General features: G+C 46.9%; 1 protein-coding gene across 4 annotated transcripts in view; it reads left to right on the forward strand.

The window, feature by feature from the left end:
- Positions 1–26,861, forward strand: part of Kcnab1 (potassium voltage-gated channel subfamily A regulatory beta subunit 1) — a 332,151-nt gene that overhangs the window by 252,583 nt on the left and 52,707 nt on the right. For all 4 annotated transcript variants that reach the window (XM_047564422.1, XM_047564423.1, XM_047564424.1 and 1 more), the window contains exons 3-8: positions 2,923–2,960; positions 6,062–6,141; positions 7,486–7,530; positions 10,931–10,975; positions 12,820–12,863; positions 24,943–25,029. In XM_047564422.1, the coding sequence (XP_047420378.1) occupies positions 2,923–2,960; positions 6,062–6,141; positions 7,486–7,530; positions 10,931–10,975; positions 12,820–12,863; positions 24,943–25,029 (339 nt within the window). The remainder of the gene's footprint in view (positions 1–2,922; positions 2,961–6,061; positions 6,142–7,485; positions 7,531–10,930; positions 10,976–12,819; positions 12,864–24,942; positions 25,030–26,861) is intronic.

Raw genomic sequence — 26,861 nt, forward strand, 5'->3', positions numbered from 1 at the left:
CGGATTTTGAAATTTGACCTTTTCCTGGGTCAGCAATGTGTGAGACGTTCTCACAGTGCTGGGCAGCGGCAGGAAGGTCCAGCAATTAGAGAGCCACACAGTCACAAAGGAGGGTGGCCTGTGCTCTGCGCAGCTGAGCTGATGTTTGGCAGGTTGGGTGCACTGAATGTCTTTGTGACTTAGGATATTTTCAAGTTGTGATGGAGTTTTCAGGACATAATCCCATTTGTAAGTCAAGGAGCACCTACATTTGCCAATGTCCCTGAAGGAAAATATTCTAAATACCCAGACGAGATGTACTGTGGCAAGCAGCCCAGATGTGGCCCGGTCTTCGCTGCTCCGTGGAGACAGGACTCTTCCTTTGAGGGCACGAGCAGTTTAAAAGCCTCTCCAGCAGCGCATGTCAAGTCAGCAGATTCATTCAGCAAACACTGACCTGATTTGGCCTAAAGACAGAATAGCCAATTTGTGGTATGAATTACTGCATCCACGGCTTGTCCCATTGTTTGCTGTTTAGCCCAAAGCAATTCCTAATGAATAAGGAAGTTAATGGATTTGGGTATAGAGTCCTGAAAAAATGTGCCCAGGCCGAGCCCGTCCACAGTGACACATGGTGACTTCACCAGTGTGTTCTGCTCCCTATTCATCACAGACTAAGCCACTCTGGAGACTCTACCTTTCACAAGCTCCTTGTCTACAAATTCCTGACCCTTTCCAAATCCTCACCGCACCACGTAGTTGGGCGTGGTTCTTTAGATCAACATTCTTATTTGCTGCTATAAAAAAACACCACCAATACTTTAACTTGTCCTGAAAGTTCTCAAACATATTTTTAACATGCCGAGCCCCAAAGATGCTGGTTATACCAACATCTTCAAATGCCTGTTTATGCTCAGGACATCATTTCTGCAGAATTCAAAAGAGGCTCTTTTATGAACGGGTTGTTGTAAAAAGGTTTTGACGCCCAAGCAATTTTTTTCCCTTAATAGAGAGCCGCATTTCACAGCAGTGGGCTTATTTTATTCTCATTTGAAAACAAACACTGCCATTTCTTCAGCCCATTAAGTCCTTCAACTCCCATTCTTCCTGCGCACCACTCAGGCTGGTTTTATTACGGTGCCTTAAGATGTAGTCTTTCTGCGTAGACATTCCTTGTTTGGATAATCTGCCCTTCCACCAAAAAGAAAGGTCACTTCCATTAGTTCATTAAATACTCAGCTCTGTTTTTTAGCTGCACAGGTTCATTTTCCACTTAATTTTACAGTAAGAAAAAATGGTGGTCCACCTATGTAGTAAATACAACCACTGCTGGATGTCTGTGTTGGGAAAACTCCAGGAAGAGGTGGGGGCTCACCTGAGGAGCTTACCTGCCTCTTGGGCACGCTGACCCTCTGCTCTCCAGAGAAGCTGGGAATTGAGAATTTAAGAAAAGTCTCCTAAGTATTTGTCATGGCTCATTTGAGATTTATTAGAATACCAAGTGGGTCAACTCCATTCTAGTCAAGCCTCGTAACTGAGTGTGACTTTCTGGCTACCCATTTGCAACCTCTTGGGATGCAGAGTTTAAGGGCAACATCATTTCATGTCCTACCTTTGTTTTGGTCCCTGAGGACCAAGAGGCAAAGGGGTGATCATGTCAACACGCACCCTACCAAGTGTCAAGATTAAGAGGGGCCCGTCTAATGGGGCCTGCGTGGGGAAGAGGTTTGAAGCCAAGTGCGTCTGGACGGCCTGACTGACTCGTGCACTAGGGCTGGTCAGTGCTGGGTCCCCATCTGGAAAGGTGGACAGCAAGCTGGCCGTGTGAGTGTGTCAAAATGAACAGAGAAGCATCTCCTAGCACGCGGCCTGGCGTTTGAGAGGTGCTCAGTGGTGGTAGCAATGACCGCTGTTGGGAGATGCCAGATGCAAGTTCACAGCTGCATCCCATTGCACGCCGAGCCTAGCCGGCCACTCCCCAGCTGCCCAGCCCTCTGCCCGGTTCTGCCAGCACACCCCAGCGCCCTCCCACCTGTCTTGCCCAAGCCCTGGCCTCTTCCTGAAATGCCCGCCCCTTCCTTCCTCATCCTGTTAGCTGCTGCGAGACCCCAGGCGCCACCCGTCCAGGAGGCCTCCCTAGCGCCCCCGTCTGGCTAGGTAGAGACGCTCTCCCCGCTGCCTCCTGTCGGAGCACTGTGAACCTCAACCCTGGGCAGAAGGGAACTGCGTCATTACGTCATTACGTCTGTCCCCAGCGTGCCATGCCTTTGCCCGGCAGTGAATGGGGCTCCGACGTGGATGGAGCAGGGAGGGAATGAGCGGCTGGGGACCCCGCGTGGCGCCTGCTCATGTCTGCCTCTCTCGGGCCGCTGGCTCCGCCTCCCTGCCCTGCCGTGCCCATGCTCACTGCAGCTGCACCTGTGCCCCACCCAAGCAGGGCCGAGTGACGCAGGTCGTACAGAGAGGGTGCAAAGTGACCCCTTCTAAGCCGTGGCATTGGAGATGGGAAGGACATCAGAGGGGTTCCTTCAGAAAGCTAACAGGGAACCCAAGACAGAGCCTCTGTTGGAGGCAAGGCAGGGCAAAAGTGTAACACAAGGTCTCACCTTCACCTTCAGCTGGCCTTGAGCCAAGCAGAGGCAGGAATGGGCGTGTGGCTGGGGGGCGTGACAGCGGCAGTCATGATCCTGGGGCTGAAGAGAAGTCTTTATTTGACACAGGGCTGCCAGGAGCATAGCGGTAAAGAGCCCCCCCCCCGTGGCACACAGGTCCCCTGACACCCAGCGAGAGGACAGAACGGACAGCAGCCCCTGTGTGCCCTCACCCCGTGCCCTGAGGATCCCCCGCAACCCACCGAGGTGGCCCATCTGTGGAAAGAGTTTCCTCTCGTGTTCAATATTAGAAATGATCAGGAATAATGGGCAAATATTTCATCTCTTCTAGGAACATGGGTGACATTTGGAGGTCAAATTTCAGACGAGGTAAGTTAATTTTCACTTCTACGACGCTGACGAGAAGCTGATGCAGAGCGCTTGCAGCAGGAGCACTCCTGGGTGGGACCCTGACATTGCACAGGGGTGGTGTGCGGAGCCCAGGAAATGGCGAAGACTCAGTTTCATCTTGCTTCCTGTGTGTTCCACATCTGGCCTAGTCATAGTCCTTGAGATTATCAATCTGCCATGTGCGCAGGCTCAACGGAGAGTGAGATGGTTTAGAATTAGCATTAGTCGGTTTATGAAAAGACTTCACGGCTCTGGTTCGCGTGTTTGTTTTATAGATTTATTCATTTCCTGTTTCAACGAGGGTGACCCACTGGCCCCAGGTGGCACAGGATTTTCTCAGTCTTAGCACTGAAAGGTCACATCACAAAAATGCTCTCAGTCCTGAGCAACAGGCAATTGGTGAAGCTGGCGTGAGCAAGTTAACCAACCTTTCTGAGCTTCAGCTCCTTCTGTGGGGAATGGGACAGCGATGCTGCCCTTGACGTCCCCTGAAAGGATTAGCACATCAGATACCTACTTAACCTCTGACTGATAGGGAGCAGCACTTGGCAAACGGCAGCTACAGGGATTGTATTTACTGTAAACTTCTTTAGATCATCGTTTACATATTCAGAACAGTGCTTACCAAAGCAATATTGTTATCATTGGCTTTAGGGAATACCTTCAGGGCATGGCATGAGGTATGCAGGCATTGAGTGGCAAGATCCCCCTGAGTTCTACACCTTAGAGTGCCTCTGGTCCGTCCTTTCCTACCTGCAACATCAAGGAGTCAGGCTAGTAACCTGCAGGACCACCAAGGAGTCAGGCTAGTATATACCTGCAGGACCACAAGGAGTCAGGACAGCATATGCCTGCAGGACCACAAGGAGTCAGGCTAGTATATACCAGCAGGACCACAAGGAGTCAGGATAGCATATGCCTGCAGGACCATCAAGGAGTCAGGACAGCATATGCCTGCACGACCATCAAGGAGTCAGGACAGCATATGCCTGCACGACCATCAAGGAGTCAGGCTAGTATATACCTGCAGGACCATCAAGGAGTCAGGGATAGTATATCTGAGTGGATGTATTCTGTGGGATCTGCTCCCACTCTGCATTGACTAACTTGACTTGCTAACATTGACATTTACCAACAGCTGCCTCATCAGTATGATGCCCCTACCCAGCAGGACCTGGTTAGGATTAAGGAGAGGTGCTTTAAAGTGCTTAGGCAGGCACCTGGCCCAAGAGAAGCCCTTTACAGCAGTTTTTATTTTTATTTCTGTATTGTTCCTCAGGTGGAGCTTGGGGCACCGGGGCCTCTCCCCACAGCTCCCGAAGTCACTAGTGTAATTTAACAGATCTGGGAGTCTCACCTGTGTGCTCCCAGAGCTGGGCAGAGATCACTATGCAGGACTTGAATCACGTGTCCCTAGGAAGTGGACTCTGAGTGAAGAACAGCCTGCAGAACAGCTACTTGGAAAAGTTCTCGGGACCCACCCAGTGCAGGGGAGGAAACAGGATGGGGGAAGGACATAGGGGATGGGCCTTGGCACAGGGCTGACAGTGGTCAGCCAACCCCACCAGCTGAGCCAGTCTGCAGAGTTGTCCCAGCCTGGGCGAGAGGGCTGGGCCTTTATGTCCCTGTGCTGGTAGGTCAGTGGACAAAGGCTGACTGGAAGCAGGCGGGACCTTGGGCAAGGAGCTCAGACCAAATGCAAGTTTGAGAGATGGCCGAAGCACTCCAGCGTCAGAGAGTGAGCCCTTCCTTCCTGAAGGGGGACAGGCGACATAGCTGTGGTTGGCGTGAGGTGGGAGAGGGGCAGCAGGCGGGAGGGAGGTCTGAAGTTGGCGGCCAGCCTCTCAGCCTCTGCTCTCCCCTCCACCGTGCCTGCTGTCTGCTGCAAGGGCCCCGACGCCCCGGGCCAGGGGAGCAGGCTGAGCCCGAGGCTGAGGTCTTCCCACGCTGTGGCTGGGAACCACCCCATCAGCTAGGCCAAGTGTCCTCCAGAATTCTCGTTCTTGTCTTAAAATCCCTCCTTAGATAAGTCGCACACTTCCCAATAACCCATGACGTGTCAAACGATGCGGTACCAGGGTGATAGAGAAGACAAGCACCAAGATTTCCAGAACATACGGCAGTCTTCATGGGAAAGACTGGAGTTAACTTTTAACCTCTAGTCATGGTAAACGTAGTAACAAATTAAAATCAGTAAGAGCACATTTGTGGCCACTGTGCTGAAGGCTCTGCACGGATTCCGCTTTGCTAGCCTAACCGTCTTCCTGATAGGTCAATTTTCAGAACAACGGAAAAGTAGTTTATCTTGGAAATGCCCATGAGCGACTGGAGCCCGCCATCAAAAGCCGATGGAAAAATCAATTGTGATTGTTCCTAGGGTGCGAGACTCTGCAAACGACCAAGTCAACCAGCAAAACGAAGCATGGCCTTCTCGGCCGTGGGGCGCCTCTGCAGCTGCCCTGATCTGTGTCTAGCCGTCCCTCTGCTGCCCTGTGCCTTGCCACCGTGTCCAGTGGCACAGAGGACACAGGGGCTCCCAGAGCTGACCCTGAGAGCCGGGCGTTGCTCCTCCTGTCCGCGTGGATGCTGCCTGGGGCTTGGCTGAACTCGGGTGCTGGGGTTTCACTAGTCACACTTCTGTCCCACCTTGGGTTCATCAGCCTGTTCCTCTAAGCCTCCTGGGGAAAAGTCACATGCTTTTGGGTCAGGAGTCATCAGCTGCCAAAAGCCACTGGCCTGGAGAGGGCAGTGGAGAACGGCGTTGGCAGCGGTTCTCGGGACCCTCTTTGTTGTCCATTAGATGCCACAGAGATGTTGTCAGCCAGGTCTGTGCAGCAGCGCGGGAAGCACAGTTGTGCCCACCTCGCTGTGCTCCAGCCGGCTTGAGGACACTGCCTCTCCACCTGAGGGCCTCCCTGCTTCGCCCAGGCCCAGGCCCAGCCGTCTTTTACTCTCTTTCCAGCCGAGAAGGACAAGTGGTTGGTGAGACCCCAGTGCCGTTCTCAGTGGAGGGTCTCAAGCTGCTTCTCAGGTTTGGAAAATGCTGGTCGCTTCTCACTGGCCTCTGTGTCCCCTTGCAGGTCGCTGAACGGCTGATGACGATCGCGTACGAGAGTGGCGTTAATCTCTTCGATACCGCCGAGGTCTATGCCGCTGGAAAGTAAGTTGGTACCTGTCTGTGTCCCTCAGAGGCATCTGTGGCACCAAGAGAGCCTGCCAGGCCTGCTCTCGTCACTAGGGTGGGGACATTGACCACTCTGGCCCTCTCTGCCCACCCAAACACCCCTGTGTGGGAGACAGACCTGAGGGAGGGAGGCTGGTCAGCACCTGCCACGGTCTACAGAGGGGCAGAGGCAGCAGGTGCCTGAGCAGCGGCGGTGGGGATGGGGGATGCCAGTTGAATATTTGAGCAAGGAAGTGGAAAAGCAGAGTCCGGGCGGGTGTTTCCATAGCTGCCTTGTCACCACATCTCCTGGTTCCCAAGCTGGCAGTGGAACTGGGACGCCTGCCTGCCCGGTAGCAGGGATGCTCTTCCTGTTTGCCAGCCTGGCTGACACTGGCACCCCAGGCGGATCAGACTTCAAAGGCAGAGTCCCCAAAGACGCCAGGAAACCAACGGCTTTTGTAAGAGGGCATCTCAGGGCTGCAGACAGAGCTGCAGAGAGCTCCTCTTCTTTCGAGCAGTCACACCTCGCTGACCCCAGTGCTGGTTTGGGGCTCTGGGGCAGGGCTGGGGGTCGGGACAGATGGGCCAGGCCGCCAGGTCCCAGTGTAGGCAGCACATTTCAGAACAGACCTGGGGTCCCGGCCTCCTGGAGTGGTCATGATGTGCGGCTCCCTCGGCCAAAGAAAGGACACCATTCGTGGGAGCAGCTCTGCAACCCAAGGGGACTGTGGGGCGTGGGCTGCAGGTTGTGGGGCGGTTGGGTGTCTCTAGGGCACCTCTCCGCAGCCCAGCGTTGGGGACAGAATGGACATGTCAGGCCTCCTTATATGTTGCTCACATGCCAACATTTGCCTGAGATCCAGGATGTCCTCATATGAGCCACTGCACCACAGCCTGGCCTTGGGGTCAGTCAAGCCCACACATGGATTTTCCTCACCCTCCGAGACCACCAGGGAGTCACATTTCCTGTCTAAGCCACCTAGAATGAGGTGTCCTTGTCCTCCCTGGTCACAACTGACTTGTTCCACAGCAGTTAGGAGGACGCCACTGAGCAGGACACTCACATATGCACTCAGGTTCAAAAACACCCAACTGCCAAATGGCTCTGCTGCTCCCAAGCCCCAGGGCCGCGGCAGTCTCTGCCAGGATTTGGCAGGTACCTCTGGAATGCCCGGGAGCGGATTCTGCAGGTTCGAGCAGAAACGGTGGCGCTGTGCTTCCAGCCAAGAGTGGCTGCTATTTTGGGAACGTGGAGGCAAGGGGTGGCTCTGGTGCTGGGGTTTGACACTTGCTTCTCCAGGAGCCTGAATTCTAAGATGTCATCTGTTTCCCCTCCAGGGCTGAGGTCATCCTGGGCAGCATCATCAAGAAGAAAGGCTGGAGGTACCGTGTTCTCCATAACCGTTTGTTTACCTTTTAAAAATGCTTACTACTTTGTGCCAGAGAAGGGAAAATAAAATCATACGCCACCCGACCAAAAGGCTGTCAAAAAAAAAAAAAATCAACCCTCAGTCAAGAAATGATTTACAGCAGCTTGAAAATAAAAGCCAACCAGTTCATTACTTGTGCCTCGAAATGATAGAATAGTCATCGATCACCATGAGCTACTGCCGGTTGGCAGGGAAAGAGGGCTGCTCAAGAGACTGGTGCCTAAAAGAAAGTGACGAGTTCGCGCCTTTGCGGTTTGTGACTCTGGCGAAGGAAGTGAGAGCAGGAGCTGGCTGTGGACACACTCAGACTCGCGTTCACCGCTCATTTCCGCAGTGACTCCTGCAGGGAGTGAGGAGACGAGAGTCCTTGGGTCAGTCCCCAAGCCTCTCCCCTGAACCGGGTCAGCCAGCAACTGCCCTGTGCCCGTCCCATCCCACCACCTCTGGAACCTTGGCACCCTGGAGGGCGGGGACAGCCCCCTCCACTTCTCCATGGTGTCAGTCGCAGCCACTTCCTCCCCAGCACAAGCACAGAACAGCAAAGTCCAGCAAAGACTGCTGGGCAAGTCAGGGGTCCTGCTCTGCTCTGGGGGCGACCGAGTAAATGAGAGAGCTAGGTCCTCATGCAGGTGCTTCCAAGTTAGTGCAGGAAACAGACACTACAACGCCTTCGGCTCAGCCCCGGCTCGTGGTGCCTCGCTCGACGTGCATGGTTTAAACTCCCTCTGGGAGGGGAGCGCAGCAGAGGAGCCCAGGAACCCCTGGGTCCCTAGCCTGCTTGCATGGCACTGAGATACGCCTTTGGTGTATCCACCTTTGGGGGGGGAGAGTGCCTTTCACACCTCAGTCCTTCATAGGGGCTCCAGCATGACCGTTGTCCCTCCCAGGGTGACAGTGGCCTGCAGCCATTCCCTAGTGCTGCTGCTACAACAAGCACCACAAACTGGGGGGCTAACACAACAGAAATTGATTTTTGCCCAGAACAAGGCCAGAAGTCCAAAATCAAGCTGTTGGCAGGGCCACGCTCCTGGGGACCGGGATCCACGACTTGCAGAGCAGCTCGTCAGCCTCAGTCTCCTCATCACGCAGTCTCCTCTAAGGACAGCAGTCACACCAGGCCCGGGGCCCACCCACTGCAGTGCCACCTTGCCTCGGCACAACTAGTTACATCTGCAGTGACCCTGTTTCCAAATAAGCCCATGCTCCAAGGTGCTGAATTTGACATGTCTTTTTGGAGGGGACATAACTGCACCTATAACAAAACCCTTGGAGCGCCGGGCATGGTGTTGCACCCCTGCAGTCCCAGCCACTCGGAGGCTGAGCAGGAGGATCACAAGTTCTAAACCAGCCTCAGCAACTTAATGAGAGCCTAAGCAACTTAGTGAGACCCTATCTCAAAATTAAAAAGGCTGGTGATGTGGCTCAGTGGCTAACAGCCCCTGGGTTCAGTCCCCAGTACAAAAAAAAACCCTTGGAGCCCAGGCCACCAGTAGTGCAGTGAGGCCCATGTTGCGTGGCTCCAGAGAATGTCCGAGGAAGAAGAGGGGGCACCTACTCGTGTGCTGCAGGCCTCCCCTTGGCACCCTGAGAACCCTGAATCTCCCCTCTCTGTGGCTGCAGAGCCTCTTACATGCACCCTTTGAAACACAGACTCCCTTGCATATATCATAAGCTTCCTTTCAGGTTTGCAAACAAAACCTAGAGCTCCCAGCATGCAGCAGAAAGCTTGTCAGTTACAGTTGCCCCACCAGACTGAAAAGATGAGCCTGTCATCTCAGCACTGACCCTGTAAGGCGGCTTCACCTGGCACAGCTGGTCTCTCGCCCCTGAGCGGCTGCTTGCTGGCTGTGTGATCCAGGACAAGGTGCTTCGCTTCTCTGGTCCTCACTTTCCCCACCTGTAAAATGAGCAGCATTACTGTGACAGACACGCCATGCCGACCAAGTGGGAGAAGATGTGCCACAGCCTCTGCAGGCTGAGCCCTCGCTAGCTCACTGTCCCTGCGGCCCACTCGGAGGAGCTGCTCTGACAGCTTCCGGGGGGGTCGGGATGGTGGGCTGGGCTGCTGTCTCCACTGGCTGTTGAGCGTAAACGTTAGTGTGCCCGCCCACAGAGGCCAGGCATCCTGCGGGAAGCCTACCTAGGCAGGTAAGTCTAGCTGGTGTTTTGACAGGACGTGCAGCTCTGCAGGCCTGTCTGCTCCGAGGGATGGGAAGGGCTGCATTCTTCTTTATAACTTCCACGCAGCCTTGTGTGGAAGTGGAAGGAGACCCGGCGCCCCTGGCAGGCTACTCCTCCAGGATGCACGGGGCGCTGGTGGGTTAGCCTGGAAACCGCCTCGGCCCCTCTGGGGAGTGTGAGCACGTGTTTCCAGAGCTCCCCCTGCCAGGCCTCAACAATTTTTCAGGGATTCAAGGTCAGTGGGCTGGGGTTGCCGGCACTGTCAACAGATTTTCCTCGCTGCCGCCGAGTTGTCAGAACGGCCACTGTCATTCCCCAGTGTCGTCACTAGCCATGCCCGGCTTTATTCCTGAGAGCCTCCAGGGCCCACCCTACAGCCTTCGGGATTATAAGTGCTGGACTTCCAATACTCCCAAATTCTTAACCTCTCAATCTCAAATGGTTCTTCCCCCAGCAGCTCCGTTGAATCACACGCCCAGCGAGTAGATGGCCCTGAGATCTGCCCCCACTCTTCAACTCCAAGGGGGCAGCGCTCAGACCTAGGTCCACAACAGTCCCACCCTCGACTGTGGCGTGGAAAAGGTGACCAACGAGCTGGCAAGATGTCCTTGTTTCCTTCCCTTGGAGGTTAAGTGGTAGAACGTTGACTAAAGGATCTTGCGGCAGTTTTCCTAAACGGGCATTTCCACTTAAGGAAACACTCAGAGAAAACATGGACTATTAGACTCGACCTTGTACCGCATGGTCAGCTGCAGCCTGTGCATGACACCTGGGAGTCGTGGGCCCATGGTCCTGGGCGCGAGGTGGACTTCCCCCCGGGCAGGCTCACGGGCAGCAGCATTGTGCCAGATGCTCATGTGTGACTGCTCATTTGTGCACTAAGGCCACCCACCCAGAAGCCACCCGCTTCCCTTCCCGCTGCAGCCGCTGGCCTCCCTCTGACCTCCAGGCACCCCTGCTGCCGCCCCCTCCTCTGCCACTCAGGCAAAGCTCGCTCCCCTCCATCCCTTTCCCCGGGAGGCCAACCTTCCCCTTACATGTCACTGGTATGGATTAACTAATTCATCTCTTTATCAATGTTTTGTGAGGTACAATAATGAATTCTTTCTGGCGTGATGATACCAATGTGTCCGCAGCGTGTTGACGGTTCTCTGTGTCTGTTTGCTGTGCAGGAGATCCAGCCTGGTCATAACCACCAAGCTCTACTGGGGTGGAAAGTAAGTCAACGACCTTTTACTTTCCCTACTGAAGAGTTCATGCCTTTATTCTTTTAGGTAACTGTTTTACATCTAACTTATGCTAAAATTAATTGGCTTACACAGGGATTTTTTTCCCCCTCAGACTAAGGAAAAAATCAGTTCACTTAGGATGCAATTTGTGCAAGAGAGTCCTACAGAAATTTAGTACAAAGCATGTGGTCACTTGTTACAAAGTGATTCATGCAGACTTTTCTAATACCGGTGTCATACTTAGAACATTTTTCCAAAAAGAGTCCGAATTTCAGGAAAAGAAAATAAGCACAAAGCATTACAGAATAAAAGCTCCTCAAATCTGCCCAAACTCAGAGACTTCTCTGGAACAAGAAGACAAAAATACCTTGTCTGGCTTCACAGGCAAGTCTCTGATCATCTCTGTAGATGGCTCCAAAAGTACTGATCAAAAGGACCACGTCCCTGGAGAACACTGTGAAGCTGTGCCGGGGTCACGCACTGCCAGGCAAACGGGAGAGAAGTCCTCTCTCTGCCATAGGATGCAAGACAGCTCTCACGGGACGGATGACTGCCCATGGCCAGCCTGCTCTTGGAGCCGGAAGATCGGCCCCTCTGACACACACTAGAGATTGCAAGCTCTTTCACGCAGCCGAGCAAAGTGTGCATGTGCTTCTCAGGGAAATCTGAAAGGCTGGAGTCTTAACAAGGAACAGAAACAAACCAACCTTTTTTATCACTCTGTAATTGATTGGCAATGGTTAGCTGTGGTTCTTCAGTAGGAGGCAGAGGCCAGTTATTTTGGGGGAAACTTTCTACGTGTACACATACACACACACACACACACACTCATATTTTGTTGTTCTTGAGCCTGTTGCTGATTACATGAAGACAGAAAGGTGGAGTTTAGATTTATGTTCCTACTGTAGCTTGTATAAAATAAGGCACAATGGCGCCTCTGTGAGCATGGGCTTCCATGGTCTGCTTTGGTTCATGGTTCTACTACTTGGTACTTTTGCAACGGTGTGAAAAACCTTGCCTGTCATGTGGAAATAAACAGGAAATGGGACAATCTGCATGAACCACTGTGTAGCAGAGTCCTATATGCAATAGTATCTGTTTGTAATAGATGCAGAATATGGGTATTTTCCAAAGATGAACGGGCAACCACCATGTTGGAAAAGAGGCTGCCCAAAGTATTGACAGTGAGGAAGCAGTTCACCAGTACTCCACAATTCAACAACCCCGTTCCCGTCTAACTTGCCAGAGTTCAGGAATTGTCCAGGAGGGCCAAAGTCCTTATATCCGTAAATGGTTTTCTTCTTAGGATACAAATTTAAGGAAACTTGGTTCATCACATTTTAAAGAAAAATGGTTGTTAAATTTTTTTGGAAATCAAATTTGCTTTTCTTTTCAATTTGCTTCCTTTCTCAGAAAAGTGAAAGCTCTCAGCAGTCTGGCCATCTTAGAGTAAACTCACACATGTATGTCAAGACTTTTGTCTTCCTTAGACTGGTTGGGAACAAGGTGAGAACACCCAACTGTGTGTCAGACTACATGTGGAGAGGGTCCCGTGCCCGAGTTGTTACCTGAGCCCAGAGCTGAGAGATACCAATGGCGTGGTCACAGTCGTGGTCATTTACTTCCCTGGGGCCTCCCAAGAGGCTGCACAGTGTGCCGCGCCCCAGCCTTCCCTCCTCAGCAATGAGTGCTGCAGAACTGGCCTAGAACAGGGTCTAAATTAGCAATTCAGATTAAGTAAGAATGACTATTCTTCTGTACTCTGAAAGAACAAAAAAAATTTTTTTTAAACACACCCCTGCTTACAGGCCTTTGCTTCTCTTTTGTTGCAGAGCTGAAACCGAAAGAGGGTTATCAAGGAAGCACATTATTGAAGGTGGGTAGTGCTGCTTTGATTTCACTTTCATTTATGGGGTCCTGGTTCAAGAAAAGTAGTATTCGATAGGTTCAAAACACATTGGAAGGGAAAATTGTGTATAAAAAGAACAACAATCAGTCAACTTTGTTCCTGGGTTTGCATGTGGGGGGCACAGAGACGTAGGGACAGTGGTGACCCCCAAAAGACAGTCATTCAGAGCTCTTCTCCTGGATTCTTCCTCAGTCACACAGCCTCCCCTCTCTACCCATCAATCTGGATACTCACTTGTATTTAAAACAGAGAAATGTGTGCCTCAATGCAACGGAATCAGGCCGTCAATATTAGGCTAAACCTTGCTTTATTCTCGATTAAAGAATATTTTACACACACCCACAGACACATACATGACTTACAGACATTTCCAGTCTTCAGCATTACCAAGGGTCATTTAAGTGACCTTCTTGACATAGGGAGGTCGAGTCTAGACAGGGCATCATTATGCCAAAGAACAAGGCATGTTCTACCACAAAATTATTTTCTAAAACGAATCTTCCCGTCGGTTGGATGAGCTGTTTTTATTTACTTGCTTATTCACACACTTGTTTATTGTGAGTTTAAGCTCCTTTTGCAGCTTGTTCCCTGAGGATCAGCTCTTCACGTCCTTGGGTCCTTTTTCTTTTGAGAGTCTGACTTGCTCTTGGGGGTTCGCAGGAGCTCTCTGCTCATTATTTGTTGGTCCTGTGTGTGGCAATACTTTCTCCCAGGATCTCATTTCAACGGGGAACCTTTTTCTCCCCATGAACCTAATCTAAAGATAATGTTTGATTTGAGGATACTCATTCCAGTTTGGAAGTTGGAGATCCTTACTGATCTCTGAACATGACTACTTTGAGACGTTTTAGACTAGCAATAATAATGATAATAATAATAATTCCAGTATTCAGTCATTTCATTTAAAATGGAGACTTTTATAATTATTTCTATTGGTGACTATGATCATACATAATTGCAAGGTTCATTGTGTATATTTGCACTTGCACATCACATAGTTGGGACAATTTCATCACACAGTACCTGTCCTTTCCCTCCCCCTGGACCCTCCTGCAGCTCCTACTTGTGTCCCTTCTAATTTCTTGAAATTCTCCAACTCCCTTTTTTTCCCCTTCTAGCTTCCACATATGACAGAGAGCGTATGACCCTTGACTTTCTGAGTCTGGTTTATTTCACTAACATAATGCTCTCAAGTTCCATCCTAAAACGGAGAATTTTGAAACTAGATCTCAGAACACTCTCTCTCTCTCTCTCTCAACACTGATAATTACATCATTCCATTGTTTCCAAGTCTTTGTACGAGCCTGGCCCTTCTCTCTGGCTGGTTCGTACTGTGCTTGTAGGTTTGGGAATCAGATCCCCTGGGGTTCTGACAGTCATTTCTGAGCTGGGTGGTGTGTCCTGACCCAACCTCACTTGGGCTCTGTCCCCTTGACTGTTAAAGAGCCCACAGATGTTCCTGCCCCACAGTGTTACCATGGGGATGGAAATCCACTAATCCTAGTGGTGTCTGCTGTGTCCTGAACAATAAGTGTCATTTCTGTCCTCTTGGGTGCCATTGTTCTCCTAAGTGTAGCTGCTAGCCACTTCAGGGACAAGAACTCAAAGCAGGCGACACCCGGAGGTTCCCGTGAACCACCACCTCCGGACCCCAGAACATTTCCCAACGCCTCTCCCAAACAGCATCCCTCCCAGGCAGGGTCCAAGCTGACACCAAAGCCCACCCAGCCTGCCTCTGCACACGGCCTGCTCCTGCTTCAGCACCTGGCCAAACTCATGTCCTCTGTCACAGAGTCCTCGGCGGAAACAGCCCATGCCACCGTGAGCGTTCCAGTGGAATAAACTGCCTGGAAGGTTCTGGTTCTTCTTTCCTTTTTAATCTAATTGATTAGAAAAGAGAAAGATCTAGAAAATGGTTCACTCTGGAATCAAAAAAGAATCACAAAATCAAAGAGTAAAGGAATAGGGACGCACAGGCCACTGTTCTCTCCTTTGGCTCTCCACGCTTTGACACTTACCAGTGTATGTGCGTGATTTCAGAATCCTCTCTCTTTTAAATCAGTTTTTGGGCTGGGGAGATGGCTCAGTCGGTAGAGTGCTCACCTTGCAAGCACAAGGCCCTGGGTTCGATCCCCAGCACCGCAAAAAAAAAATCTCTCCACTTAAATCAGTTTTCTTCAAGCTTCACACAACTTAATAGAAGTACCTTAAGTTTTTTCTTGTTTTAATTAAGTCAGAAGTTCTCTGAGGAACTAATCTTTTCAGATGGATAAACTAGTTCAGTTGGAAGCCAAACTGACCCAGATTAAACTTTAGCACAAGACTTCAAACTTTTGAGATTGAGATCACTTATTATTATGTTGCTAATGTTGGTGTTATTTTGAAGTTCATAGTTTCAGTCAAAGACAAGAGCTCATGAGTATAATTTCCGTCTAGGCAGACTGAAATTAGAGAATTAAGTGAATTTTGCAGAAAAGCAGAGACATGAGATTTCTAAACCCAAAATAAAATTTGAAGAGGTTTACACATAATTATCCTTGGATTTCATTGCTATTTTTTTCTGTGATGAAGGGGACCTTATTTAACATTGGAGACTCTCATGCACATTAAATTTGAGAAGCCCTGTTGGAAGATAAGACAAAGTCCAATTCATGTAGGATTTGGACTACTTGTGTGCTGGGTGGCCTTGGCCACCTGAGTTAGTTTACAGAGTATAAAATGAACTTGACTTTGTGCACAATGTAGTTTTGAAAATGTTCATATGAGAGGTCTTTTTATGAGCCCGAATTCTTTGACTGAGATCCAGCTGGTATAATGTTCTCTTTAGAGTCACAAGGAGAGTGAAGAAATCTCATCAGCAGGCTCATTACATCCATTTACAACCCCAAGTTCCTTTCAGGCTCTAAATCTCTATGTATTCATTCAGCTATTCCATGAACATTCTTTAAGCCCCAATTTGTGCCAATGTCAGAATTTGGCAGATCAAATTCCTTTAGTATCTAACATAAAGGGATAGGAATAGTTTGGTAAGACATTATAAGAATAAACTGTTTTTATGCTTTTACCATCTAAAGCTGTGTCTAAGTCTACATTTGCCTTTTAGGTAAACAACAGTTTTCGTGGTGTGATTCAAAACACAAACCATCATTGTAGGAGCAGGAAAAGTAAATAAACTGAGAAAACTCAACTTGAAATTTTCTAGAGAGTGACAAATGTTATATAAACACTACTCTGAACTTTAAAAGATAATTAAGGATTTTTCAATGGAATAAATTTCTTAACAAAAGGATTCACCACAGGATTCCTTCCCAGTGTACCATGTTCATGGAAACTTGCACCCACTCAGAATAACCATGTTTCATGATGGGAGGTTTAACTGCATATATGATTCTAATACAGCAACAGTCCCTGTAAAAGGAACAGGTGTATCTTAAATCATGACTGAAAGACTCACTTAAAAGAAACTGGAAATTATACAGGTAAATAGTGTGCAATATCTAAGGCAACATTTTTGTTCCAAGCAAGATAGGAAAACAAATATGTGGTAGGTTAAAAGGTGACACAGCGTATTTGAATAGAACCCTTACATAATCTCCAAATTGCTAATTTGTTCACCTCTACACAATTGAACTTGCAACACGAAGCAACCCATCCACCTCTAACCACGTCAATCTGCTTAAAACCTAGAATAAGCATATTTCTTTAGAAACCTGTGAAATGAGCTTAGGTTGAATTAAACTTCACCTGCTAAACAAAATGACTTCTGTTAAACTTCAGAACCTAAAAGAAAGATGGACTTAGACTTCTTTTAGTGTGGATACTTGGGAGCGCTTGTCTTTACATAATATATTATCCAGGGCATTTTTGAGGAATTGTCTGTTAACTTCTTGACATCTCCTCAAGGGCAGAGAGCATTTCCTGCTCCTCCTGGACCCTTCTCCACAGACACTGGGTTGGTGCCAGGAACAGGCTAATGCCAGAAGCACCTTCTGTGAATAGATTTGTGGCACTCAGCGCTTACCTCCTTCAGGAGCAATTAGCTGCCCAGTGGCCCCTCAGAAGTCAAAGTCGATGCAATTTTGCCTGTTCACTTAGACTTAAAACAATACCTGGCCTGAAGCCAGTATTTGCCAAATGGAGGTAAAACATGATGCTTGTTTATCACAGCAAAATCCTAAATGGCTCTTAAGGAGACATTGGTTGAGCATGTCTTTCTATTCCTGATTCACCTATCTCTACAAGATTAAAAGCATCCAAACAGGAAGAGGCAGGACTTCCCAATTTGTTTTGTAGTCACGTGAAAGAACAAAGCAGAAGGATTATCTGGCTCCATCCCATCTTTATACAGATAAGGAACCTGAGTTTCACAGAGTCTAAGAGACATCACGAGGTGGTTCACACCATCTTGAATTGGTGCCCTGGATCTCAGTCCCTGTGCCTAGCCTCCTGACTGCCTGGCGGGTCCATCCAGCTGCCAAGGGCTCCAGAGGAGGACTGCCCTGCTGTTCAGACCTAACCCAGCTCCTACCACTGTCCACCATGCGCTCTTCCCCTGACTCCCCATCCTAGCAGTCACCCCACTTCTCAGGCCAAAACCCAGGGCCATCCTGGGATCCCTCCCCACCACACGCTGCCCCAGTAACACTGCCAGTCCTTTTACTTCCACCTACAAAACTCATCTTGAAGTTGAGCGCTTCTCACCAACAATCAAAGCTCAATCTGCCACGGTCACCCCCTCAGGGTCTGTCCCTGCCGTCATTCTTGCACCTATGTGTACTTCTCAGGAGGCAGAGCCATCCGTTCAAAGTGGAAAGCTGACCATATTATTTCTCCTCCTTAATCCCCCACTTAACTCCCCAGTGTTCCCCCGCCCCTTGCTGCGTTTTTGAGTCTCACATTGAATAAAATCCTGAAGTCACGCCGTGGATTACAAAGCTGCATATCACAGATTTTCAAAGCGAGTGGCTGGTGTCTCTTAGGATACAATCTCCTTTCCCTCCCCTTTGAAGTCAGAGTGGGGATCCCTGACCTGATACAGCATGTCATTTTTATAGTCTCACACAAATACCCTGGCGTCTCTGCCTAAACATCAAGAAAGAGTTGAAAGGTGAGGAATGATCAAACGCCAGGAGACCAACCTATACGTCAAGTCCATGGAACAATCTAAGCAGCCACTACGACTTTGAACGGTAGGTCTGGCCAGGAGATGCCCTCGGTAGGCTCTGTTGGCTCCATGGGATGAAGACCAAGTCCCCAGACCATGGCATAGTTTCAGGATCAAGCGGGACTGAGTATGTGCTTGTGGCATAGGACAATAAATGACTGAAGTTGTGCCTAGTCCATGAAATGCCCAATCACCATGGAGGACATCTTTTCCAGAGTCAGGCATTTAATAGAACTGTCCCTAAATTCATCTCTAAAAACAAGGGGGTCCAGAGAAAACCGTTAGCTCTCTTCCTCTGAAACTTTCCCACATGAGCACCGTGGTATAATGACCACACTCCATTGGTGTCACATGTCTCAGTGTGCCCTGGAGCAGCCATTCTGAGGTGGTACTGTTAGCCTCGCTGCAGATTAGAGAACTGAGTCACACACACAAGAGTCAAAGATGTCAAGCCTGCTCAGGAGCTGCTTCGAAACCTGTGGTACCCTATACGCCTGCCTGCACTTGATGTTTGCAAAGAGTGGCTCCTATCACAATACTTCTCAAGGTAAACTTATTTCAAGCTACCCCATGAGGTAGCTGGTACCGTCCCAACCCCGAGACAGGGGGGAGACCTCCTAACAGCTGTCTGCTCAAATCTCTTCATCAGAGCTTTGAACAAGAGCCATCACAGACAATCCTGTCTCAACCAATGGAAAATATTTCCGGAACTAAATTCAAGCACTCCATTTTCCTGTCAGAAAAGTAATTGTGGCTGTCCGATAAACCGGTTTGAAAATCAGATCTAAATGAGCCAAATTTAAATTCATGAGAGCCTCGTTTAACAGGCAATTAATTTTACGCTTCTAATAAAAAGAGGAAAACCTCCGGACTTCCTGAGGCATTAAGGAGGCTGATAAGGAGATGCTGGGCCTCTCGGAGAGGAGGGAAACGGTCCTCAAACGCCGCCCTCCCTTGGTTCTGTAATATTGTACATAATACATTCTATTTCAGGGAAGCATTCATTTTACTGAAATTAATTTTTTTCTGAGTATTCATAGGAATATGACGTCGGTGTTCCAACGTGAGCTGTTGGTTCTAGAATTTTTCTCTTTTATATCTCCTCTTAAATCTTCTTGGTTTCTAGTGTATTCTTTTCTCCTCAAAAAATAGAAAATGATAGAATTGTAGAGCTCAGTCATATATTTAGGTTCCACAAATCTCAATACATTTACAAGTTATTTCTGATTCATGTCATTTTAATGGGTTTGATGTACAACAAATAAATCCCCATCTCACTGTCAGCCCATCAAGCAATTCAAAACAAACATTAATTTGCATTTTTTCAAGAAGAAAATAAGAACTGTTAAAGGGAAGCTCATTCTGATCCTCAGCTGTTCCTGGATTTTTCACATGCCTCTCTGTGAAAGGTCATGGCTAGGCGAGTGTTTTCTATGAGGTCTAGTGATCTTGCGAGAGTCCTAGGATCTTCCTTTGTCAGGGCAAAGTCTGCCTTTAATACAATTTTAAAAGAGTTCAGAGATCAAGTAACACATCTTCATATCCAGAGTATTTTTGTTTATTTTTGTTTTTTAAAATTTTAAGTTGACATATAAAATCCTGCTTATTTATGAGGTTTTATGAGTTTCCGTGAGGTGCACACCTACCCAGCATAATATTCAAACCAAGGTACGAATGCCAGGTCCTCACACGTTGGCCGTTTCTCCGTGGCAAGAACATTTGGAATCTCTTCTACCTGTCTTTGAAATACGTTACCATGACTGACAGCCACCTGCTGTGCCAAGCTTGGTGCACGGATCTTACCTCTGTCTAACTCCGTGCCTTGGACCAGCGTTTCCTCCCCCACCCCTTCCCCAGGACTCTCACCAGCCTCTGGAAACACTGTCCTACCCTCACCATCTACAGAAGACCTTCTGTAGATTCCACGAGTGAGTCATGTGGTGTCCATCTTTCTGTGCTTGCTCCACATAACATGATGTCTTCCAGTTCCAACCATGTTGTCCCAGATGTCACCCTTGCATGGCTGAATAACATGCCACCGTGTACACAGGTCAGCTTTTCTATATTCATTCCTCAGCTGATGGACAGGTTGGTTCCGTTTCCTGGCTGGTGGGGACAGTGCTGCACGGAGTACGGGACTCTCTTGACATACTTTTCCTTGAATATGCCCCCAGCTGTGGGGTTGCTGGATTGTAAGGTGGTTCTGTTTGATTTTTTTTTGAGGAATCTCCACAGTGTTTTCCACGATGGCTGCACTATTTATATCCCCACAGTCAGTGTGCAAGGGTTCCCTGCCAGTGCAGCGCTCTCTCTCTCTCTCTCTCCTCTCTCTCTCTCTCTCTCTCTCTCTCTCTCTCCCCCCTCTCTCTCTCTCTCCCCCTCCCCCTGCCCCCTCATAATAGTCATTCTAACTGGAGTGAGTTGATATCTCTCGGGCATTAATTTGCTTTGCCCTGATGACTAGCGATGTTGAGCATTTTTCATGTACCTGTTGCCCAAGTATATGTTTTCTTTTGAGAAATGTCTGTTTAGGTCTATTGCCTGTTTTTTAATTGGACAGTGATGATGTTGATGATGATGATTTGCTATTGAGTTTCTTATATATTCTGGACAGTAACCCTTATCAGATGGCTAACTGGCAAATATTTTATCTAATTCTGCAGGTTGTCACTTCACTTTGTGGGTTGTTTCCTTTGCAATGTGAAAGCTTTTTAGGTTGACATGATCTCAGTTGTCCATTTGCGCTTTTGTTTCCTGTGCTTCAAGAATTTTATCCAAAAACATCCTTGCCCATTCCAATGTTTCGAAGCACTTCTCTCACATTTTCTTCTAGTAGTTTCACAGTTTCAGGTTTTGCATTAAAGTCATTAACCCGTTTCGAGTTTATATTTGGCACATGATAAGAGATAGGATCCGGTTTCATCCTTCTCCAGTGGATCTGATTTTCTCAGAACCATTTATTTAAAAGGTTGTCCCCAGTGCATGCTTTCACACTTTGTTGTAGATCAGTTGTTGTAGATATGTGGATTTACTTCTAGGTTCTCTATTATGTTTCACTGGTCTATTTCTATGCCTATACCATATTGTTTTGATTTCTATAGTTTTGTAATTTTGTGCAATTCCACTTTTTGTTGCTGTGACAAAATATCTGAGGAAAACAACTTAAAGTAGAGAAGATTTATTTTGGTTCATGGATTTTTTTGTCCGTGGTCACTTGATCCTGTTGTTTTGAGCCTTTGGCAAAGCAGAACATCAGGGCAGGGAGTGCATAGTGGAACACAGCTGCTCACTTCAGGGTGGCCAAGAAGTGGACGGTGGAGGGGTCATGCAGGGAAAAGATAAAGTTCTTAAGGGCCACCTCCAACGACCTACTTCCTCCAGTAGGCCACACTTGCTAAGTTTCACCCACCTCCCAATAACCCATGAATTGATGAATCCATCAGTAGATAAATCCATTGATGAGATCAGAGCCCTCATGATTCAATCACTTTCCAAAAGCCCCACCTCTGAATACTGCTACATTGGGGACCAAGTCTTCATACATGAGCTTCTGAGGAGCATTTCATATCCAGACATTAACATACATATTTTGAAGTCAAAGAATGTGATGTCTCCTGTTTTGTTCTTTTTACTCAACATAGTTTTGATGATTTGGCAGGGGATTTTGGGGTTTTTGTGTGTGTGTCTCTCTCTAAATGAATTTTAGAATTTCTCTCTCTCTTTTTTTTTTTTTTTTTTTTTTTGGTAGTTCTGCAAATAACATCACTGGTATTTTCATAGGGGCCACATTTAATCTGTAGATCACTTTGGGCAGCATGAATATTTTAACAATATTGATTTCAATTCTTTCAATCCATGAACATGGGATGTCTTTCCACTTTTGTGTGTATCCTCTTCAATTTCTTCAATCAATGTTTAGATAATTTCCATTGTAGAAATATTTTACCATTTTGGTTAACTTTATTCCTTGATATTGTTTTTTTCTTTGTAGCTATTATAAATGGAATTGCTTTTTGATTTCCTTTTCAGGTAACTCACAATTGGTATCTATAAATACTTCTGATTTTTGTATGTTGATTATATACCCCGTAACTTTGATGAATTTGTTTATAAGTTCTAATAGATTTTGATAGAGTCTAATAGATTTTGGTAGAGGTTTGCTATGCATAGATCATGCCATCTGTAACCAGTAACAACTTGACTTCCTACTTACCATATGGATACTCTTTATTTCTGTCCCTTTCATCATTGTTCAAGCTAGAATTTCCAGTGCTGTGTTGACTAAATCTCGTGAAAGTGGACATTCTTGTCATGTTCCAGATCTTATGTTCCATCTTATGTTTCTCATGTTCCAGAAATCTCCAGCTTTTCTCCATTTAGTATTATGTTAGCTGTGGGTTTATTATATGGCCTTTTTTTATGTTGAGGTATGTTCCTTTGTACCTAATTTGTTCAGAGTTTTTATCATGAAGGAATGTTGAATTTCATTAAATGTTTTTTTCTGTGTCTACTGAAATGATCAAATGGTTTTTGTCCTTCATTTTATTGACATGGTGTATCATGTTTATTGATTTGAAAATGTTAAACCATTTCTTACACCTTTGGGATGAATCCCACTTGATTGTGGTGTACATTCTTTCTCATGTGCTATGGAATTCAGTTAGTATTCTGTTAAGGATTTTTTGTATCTGTGCTCATCAAGAATATTGACCTGTAGTTTTCTTCTTCTTGTGTGCGTCCTTGTGTGGTTTTAATTTAAGGGTAATGCTGGTCTTATAGTAAGAGCTTGGAAGAATTTCCACCTCTTCGATTTTTAAAAATAATTTTAAAAATATAATTTATGTGATTTTTTATAATTTATATAATTTTTTAAAATATGTATGTTGTGTTTCCAATATCATTTGCTTCAAAATTTTTAATCATCTTCTTTAAAAGAATTGATATTCGTTCTTCTTCAGCCTATTGATGGTGGGAGTCTATTTGTTTTTTGATCATTTTGGATTTTGTTTATTTTTTGCAGTGCTGGGAATCAAATCAGGGCCTCACATACTCTAGGCAAGCACTCTAGAACTGAACTACACCCCCAGACCTATGGGAGCCTTTTATATCACTGATTTCATCTCAATACTCATTTTTTGTCTGCTGGTGTTTTCTGTTTCTTCATGATTCAGTCTTTGTAAGGGTGTGTGTCCAGTAATTTATCCATGTCTTCTAGTTTATCAAAGTTGCTGATGTATAATTGTTTATCATAGCCTCTAGAACTCCTTCCATTTCTTTAGTGTTAGTGGTTATCTTTTTTTTTTTTTTTTTACTCTGACTCCGTTGGAGTATTCTCTCTTTTTTTCTTAGTCTTGCTAAGGGTTTCTTTTCTTCTGTTAAGGTTCTCTGAAAACAACTATTTCCCTGTGTTTTCTTCAAGTTCATTGAGTTTCGTTGAAATAGCTATTTTGAATTCTGTGTCTGAGACTTCACACATATTCATTGCTTTATGATAGATTTCTGGATCTGTCTTTGGCTCCGTTCTTCCAGAAATTGTGAGCAAGCTGTTTGTGTTCTCTGAGTCTGTGGTCATGCCATGATTTCAGCACTAGATGGCACCCAAAACCAAGATTTACCATGAGCCCACAACTGGAGTGTTGTCACTGTTTCAGGAATAGAGGGTGCCCCTTGCCTAAGTGTCTTGCAGATCTGCAGTTGGTGTACTGTACACGATGGACTGGGGAGGGGCCTAAAGAGTGTAGTCCAAACTTGTTGCGTCTGCTGGCCTCCACGTGCGGCCAGAGTTGGCCCAAACACCTCATTTGTAATCACCGACTGTTCAGGCACTGCAGGAGTCTACCCAGCATGGGTCTCACCCTGGAGGGTCCATTCCTGGGCACCAAATGCTGGGTCACACTTGGAGCCCTCTGCTTGATGAGGTCAGTACCGGAGCCAGGAACAAGGCCCACACTGCTGTTTCCTGCCTACTACTAAGGTCTAGTTGTGGCCTGACACTACAGTAACCAGCCAGAAATGATGCTCCAGCCCAGGTCCATCTCCCTGGACTGCAGGTCCTTGAGCCCTGGCCTGAGGACAAGGTCATCCAGTGCTGAGTTTCACTGGCAGGCCCAGCACTCAGCTCCAAGTCACAGCCCTACACTTAATTCCCTGCCATTACCCTCTAACAATGGAATCTTTCTCTGAGCTGAGCTGCCTGAGGCTGGGGAGGAGGGGTGTCAGTAGTCCCTCAGCTGCTGCTGAGCTGAGTCACACCTGGGCTCACAGAGGCTTGTGCGTGACTGGCACCCGAGCAACTGAAATCCAGGTCCATCTCGCTGAGCTTGTAGGTTCCTGCCTGCCTCAGGTGGAAGCTTTGTCCAGAAGCTCTGTCCATGAGCACTGGCCTGGGGTAGGAGCAGGCCGAGCACTGGGCACTGAATCATCCCTGAGCCAGAGGCATCTCCCCAGGATGCTTCCCTGCCAGGAGTTGGGGCAGGGTGTGGGCAACCCTTCCCTCCTGCCTTCTTCAGCAAGCGCATCTTCTCCTGACGTGACAAGGCCAGGTACTGCTCTCACAGGTTTCCTTGGCTCTTGTGAAGGTGACTTCATATGTGAACAGTTCTTCAGATTGGCGTTTCTGAGGGAAATTCTCCCCAGAAGGACTTGGGCTGCCATCTTGCCCTAACCCCTTCAATGTGCTCTTGAAACTAATCCAAAACTTTTCTTTTTCTTTCTTTCTATCTTTTTTTTTTAAAGTAGGTTCTAAAAGGAAGAATCTAATGCTTTCCTTTTTCTTTCTATCTTTTTTGGTTTTTTTTAAGCAAATTCTAGAAGGAAGCCAAACTTAAACTCTTTGCAGTAGAGCACAGAGTTACTTTTTGTTTTTCCCACTTCTGCTCCCAGGACTGAAAGGCTCCCTCCAGAGGCTGCAGCTGGAGTATGTGGATGTAGTCTTTGCAAACCGTCCAGACAGCAACACCCCCATGGAAGGTGAGTGAAGAGATTTCATAGAAGACTTTAGAACTATTGATCCTGGCTTGAGGGCTTATTCTACTCACAGTTGGAAATGAAATAAGTTCAGACTAATCTGATCAAATGAGAAAAATGAAAGACTTTCCGATCTATTCCTTAACCCTGAAAGCCAGGGCTTTGATTTCTGCATGTCCAGTTTTCTCTTTGAGCACAGAAGGCATTAGGCGTGTGTCTCCTGATGGTTAGTACTCATTTTTCCCTGGTTCATAAAATCACAGATGTGATATTTATCAACTAAAACAATGAACTTAATTGGAGGGGGAATTCGTAACTGACCATCGTTATTTCAGAGTGAGTCCTCTGGGGGACTGGTATTTTATAACGACTCCAAGTCTGTTTAGCTTCCAACCTGTGGCAACAAGTGCCAGGTGGCACCCTGAGCCAAGGCTGGACAGGAGGGACCACTCGGAACAAGACCCTTTGCTGCGGCTTGGAGGTCAGTCCTCCAGGAGCTGTGATAGCCTATCTCCTTTCAGTTACAACTGCCAGAACATAGCCCAAGCTTCTTCAGTGGAAGCTTTTAGAACATTCCTAAAACAAGATGTTCTTCAATTTACGTTTGTTTGCCAAACCTACTTAGGATGATTGAGAAAGAAGATGGTTTGGAAGGACAATTAAGTTCTAGTTAGTTGAGGTTCATCATGTGGATCGTCACTTAACTGAGACACAGGAGGAAATATGGGGAAAGAGGAGGAAAGTTTTGGTTATCTGAGTTTTACAATATGATATGGTTTATCAGTTTTCAAAGAATTGGAATAAAACGGTACTGAAGGTAATTTTTGTCTGATAATTTGAAAGGAAGTTCAGGGTCGTGTGATAAGTGGGGTTCTGTTGAGATTTATTCTTGCTATGGGGTTATAGAATTTATAGAAAAGTGTAGATGATCAAAGAGAACATAGAAATGGCAGTTTTGAGCATAAACAATTTTAGGGAACATGTTTATATATATTTTATCCTAGAGTTTTCTGCTTCCTTGATTCTGAGTACATTAGGAGTTTAATGTGGCACCCATGTTGGAAATTATCCAAGGAAATGACATAAGATTGCATATTTTTGTCAGTGAAGAAATTAGGAGTTTGATAAAGCAAATCATACACATTTCATTAGTATACAAGGTTTCATTGCAAGGCTAATATGCCAGACCATTTTCAATGACACACTAAAATAGCACTAAAGCTAGTCAGAAAAAGCATCAAATAAAATGCCATTTAGTGGGTCTGTGAAGCACTAACTGGCTTCACACTTTAAGTGACTATTGTCCTCTTTCAAACAGTGTCCTTAGCAATTATACCATGTGCATGTGTAGGACAGCAGACCGTGAGAGTCTTTGGGAGTTTTATTTCCCTATCTTAACCCTAACTTTAATTTTAGGGATATATTGTAGGAGACTCCAAAGAGAAATTATAATTTGCATCATATATATGGGGGGGGGGTGGAGAAAATTCTCAAACTATGTGATAATAGCAAGATAATGGTGTAAACACTGATCATGTATTAAAATTTATTAGAAGGGAACTTCAAAATATTTTTAAAAAGTAGATTGCTGCTGTCTGATGCTTTGTAACTGCAGCATTGTCTAGCCTCTGCTGGAATCAGAGAAAATATGTATTTTCCCTAAGTTTCTTACATAAAATACAAAGCAAAATAGGAAACTATTCTGTAGAGTTGTTGTTCAAACTCAGAAGCAGAAAGAAGGGCGTCAGGCAATGGGGCTTGGCCATGGTTGGAAAGTGTAAGGGAGTTTCCATGGAACCACGCCGGATACGGGAAATCACATAAGGAAGTTTATT

The sequence above is a fragment of the Sciurus carolinensis genome, chromosome 9 (assembly GCF_902686445.1).
Source record: "Sciurus carolinensis chromosome 9, mSciCar1.2, whole genome shotgun sequence".
Classification (NCBI taxonomy): Eukaryota; Metazoa; Chordata; class Mammalia; order Rodentia; family Sciuridae; genus Sciurus; species Sciurus carolinensis.